Raw genomic sequence first — 2666 nt, 5'->3', positions numbered from 1 at the left:
GTGAATAGGGTAGTCAAATCATTTGCTTAGTCTTTTGGATTACTTACTTGATTCGTTGTAGAATGGGATTACAATGAATCATTGCACTCATAAGTAAAACATAGGATAAAGTAGATCATTTAACTACACAACAAAAACAAGAAAGGACTAGAAAATAAACTAAGTCTGGGGAGAGGAGCTCTCGGCCTGAGGGGGAGAAAACTTATTAAATTTTGCTCGAGTTATTCTAAAATTATGTTCATGACTCCAAGGTCTTATGTTCATATAGAAAATGAGTTTTGTGATTTAAATTAATCAAAATATGTAATATTCATAGCATGAATCCTAAATAACGAATTAGGAAAGTAAAGTTACTTCACTTTCCAAAAATGGCATGTTGCTATAGGAAGAAATTTCCTTGATCATGCAAAGTCCTTTCTGTGTTTATGTGCATACTCCCATAATTATTACAAGTGTTTACTAACACATATACAATTAATATTTTTATAGGTGCAGGTCCTTGAAGGAGATTGAAGATAAGTTGAAGCGGCTTGGACTAGTACCTCAAGACTTTGGTAGGTCCTCTTGAGTTTGAGGATTGCTACGCTTTATTGTCTAGATTTAGTAGATTAGACATAGCTAGTGGATGTTGTCCCTAGCATTTCCTTTCAAGCATTTGTTCAAAATTTTGTATTAAGGCCGGTTTGGCAAATATTAATAGTATTATGAATTCTTCATTTAAATTGTTCAATTTGTTAATAGATGGTTGTTTTATTTTGAGCTGTTAGTATATCACTCTTATACAAGAATTATATGAAGTCTAAGTACACTTTAGTAAGTTAAAAAGGTTTTAAATTTTCTGCTAAATTTAAATGTATTATTGTGATGAAAGCCAAGAAGAGGCTTGTCTGTGACCTCTGAGAGTTTACGACACCGATCTCATTAGGGTCTAGGACCCGGGTGTGATAAACTTTTTATCAGAGCATGAGGTCAAATTATTGCGTAGTTTCTAGCTCACGATTGTGAAGTGCACCACAACCATGAATTATAGACTTAGTGATGTTACGAATCTTCACTTCTTTTACTCTTTATCGTGCTGTGTAGAGCTTTGAAATTTTGTGTCATGCTAGCATCTAACTTCCTTCTTGTGTGTGCGTGTAGAAAAATGAACACAAGAAGAAACACAGGCAAGAGAGTTGGAGAAGCAGGTATTGGGGGAAACCAAGCTCCTCCTCAAGCCCTAGATACTAGAGTGCAAGTGTCTGTCAACCCTGCTAAGTTGACGGATGGAGAAGTGAGAGAAGCACTGGTTCAGATGGCCCAAGCCATCACTACACAGGGACAGGCTATAATAGCCTAAGCCACTAGAGAGGGTTCTCCCAGGGAGAACCCACATGCTAGCACCATGGCTAGCAGACTGAGAGATTTCACCAGGATGAATCCTCCAGTCTTCTTTGGGTACAGAGCCCATGAGGATCCCCAAGAATTTGTGGATGAGGTCCACAAGATTCTCTGTGCTATGGGTGTTAATGAAGAGGAGAAGGATGAGTTGGATGCATACCATCTCAACGATGTGGCGCAGGTATGGTACAAGATGTGGGTAGATGGCCGAGCACCAGGAGAAGTCCCCATTACTTGGGACATTCTCAATACTTCATTCCTAGAGAGGTTCTTTCCCAGAGAGCAGAGAGAGGATAAGGTTGAGGAGTTCATCTACCTACATCAGGAAGGTATGTCAGTCAAAGAATACTACTTGAAGTTTGTTAAACTTTCCAAATATGTTTCTTCCCTGGTGTCCAGTAGCAGGGATGAGATGAGCAGGTTTGTGACTTGTGTATCGGAGTATCTGGAGGAGTAATGTTGGGCAGCCATGTTGCATGATAACGTGGACCTTGCTAGGTTGATTGTACATGCACAACAGGTGAAGGAGAGTCATCGGAGGAAGAGAGGCCGAGAAGGAAAGAAGCCTAAGCCCTCAGAAAAGGCTGGTTCTAGCACTGGTAGGAGTTCGTTTGAAGTCCAGGACAGGCCCAAGTTAAAGAAGGGGCACCAGCACTCAGGTAATCTTACTGCTTCCTGGAACATTATTGCCAAATGGCACTAGTCTTGACTCAAGACGGGTACTGATAGAAATGCCCAGCGTGACACAAAGTTGTGTGGTAAGTGTGGTTGTTTGCATGGAGGTGAGTGCATGGTAGGTTCTAATGCCTGCTATAGGTGCGGCAATAGTGGGGATATGATTAACGACTGCCCACATGTGAAGAATCAGCCAAGGCAGATACTCAGCCTCGGCCTAATCCTACTGCTACAGCCGAGCCTCCCAAGAGGAACAGGTTCCATGCTTCAAAAGGTAGAGAGGAGCAGGAGAATTCAGCTAATATGGTCAATGGTAACTTGCATGTCTTTTCTTTTCCTGTGTACGCATTGTTAGATCCAGGATCCACTTTGTCTCTTGTTACTCCTTTAGTATCTAGTAAATTTGACTTGCTTCTTGAGATCTTGCATGAACCTTTTCTAGTTAGTATTCCCATAGGAGACAACATTAGAGTTGAAAGAGTATATAGAGATTTCCCAATAACTATTCTTGACAGAGTTACCTATGCTAACCTAATAGAATTAACCATGCTTAACTTTGATATAATTTTGGGTATGGATCGGCTTCATAAATGCTATGCTACCATAGACTG

General features: G+C 40.5%; 1 protein-coding gene across 1 annotated transcript; it reads left to right on the top strand.

Moving 5' to 3' along the window:
- Window positions 1-1384: 1384 nt before the first annotated feature.
- On the top strand, window positions 1385-1837 carry LOC107030162. Its single transcript, XM_015231540.1, has one exon. It carries the CDS (start codon window positions 1385-1387, stop codon window positions 1835-1837), a length of 453 nt encoding a protein of 150 aa, XP_015087026.1.
- Window positions 1838-2666: the final 829 nt, after the last annotated feature.

The sequence above is a fragment of the Solanum pennellii genome, chromosome 9, assembly GCF_001406875.1.
Source record: "Solanum pennellii chromosome 9, SPENNV200".
Lineage (NCBI taxonomy): Eukaryota > Viridiplantae > Streptophyta > Magnoliopsida > Solanales > Solanaceae > Solanum > Solanum pennellii.
This window is presented reverse-complemented; position numbering and strand designations above follow the sequence as displayed.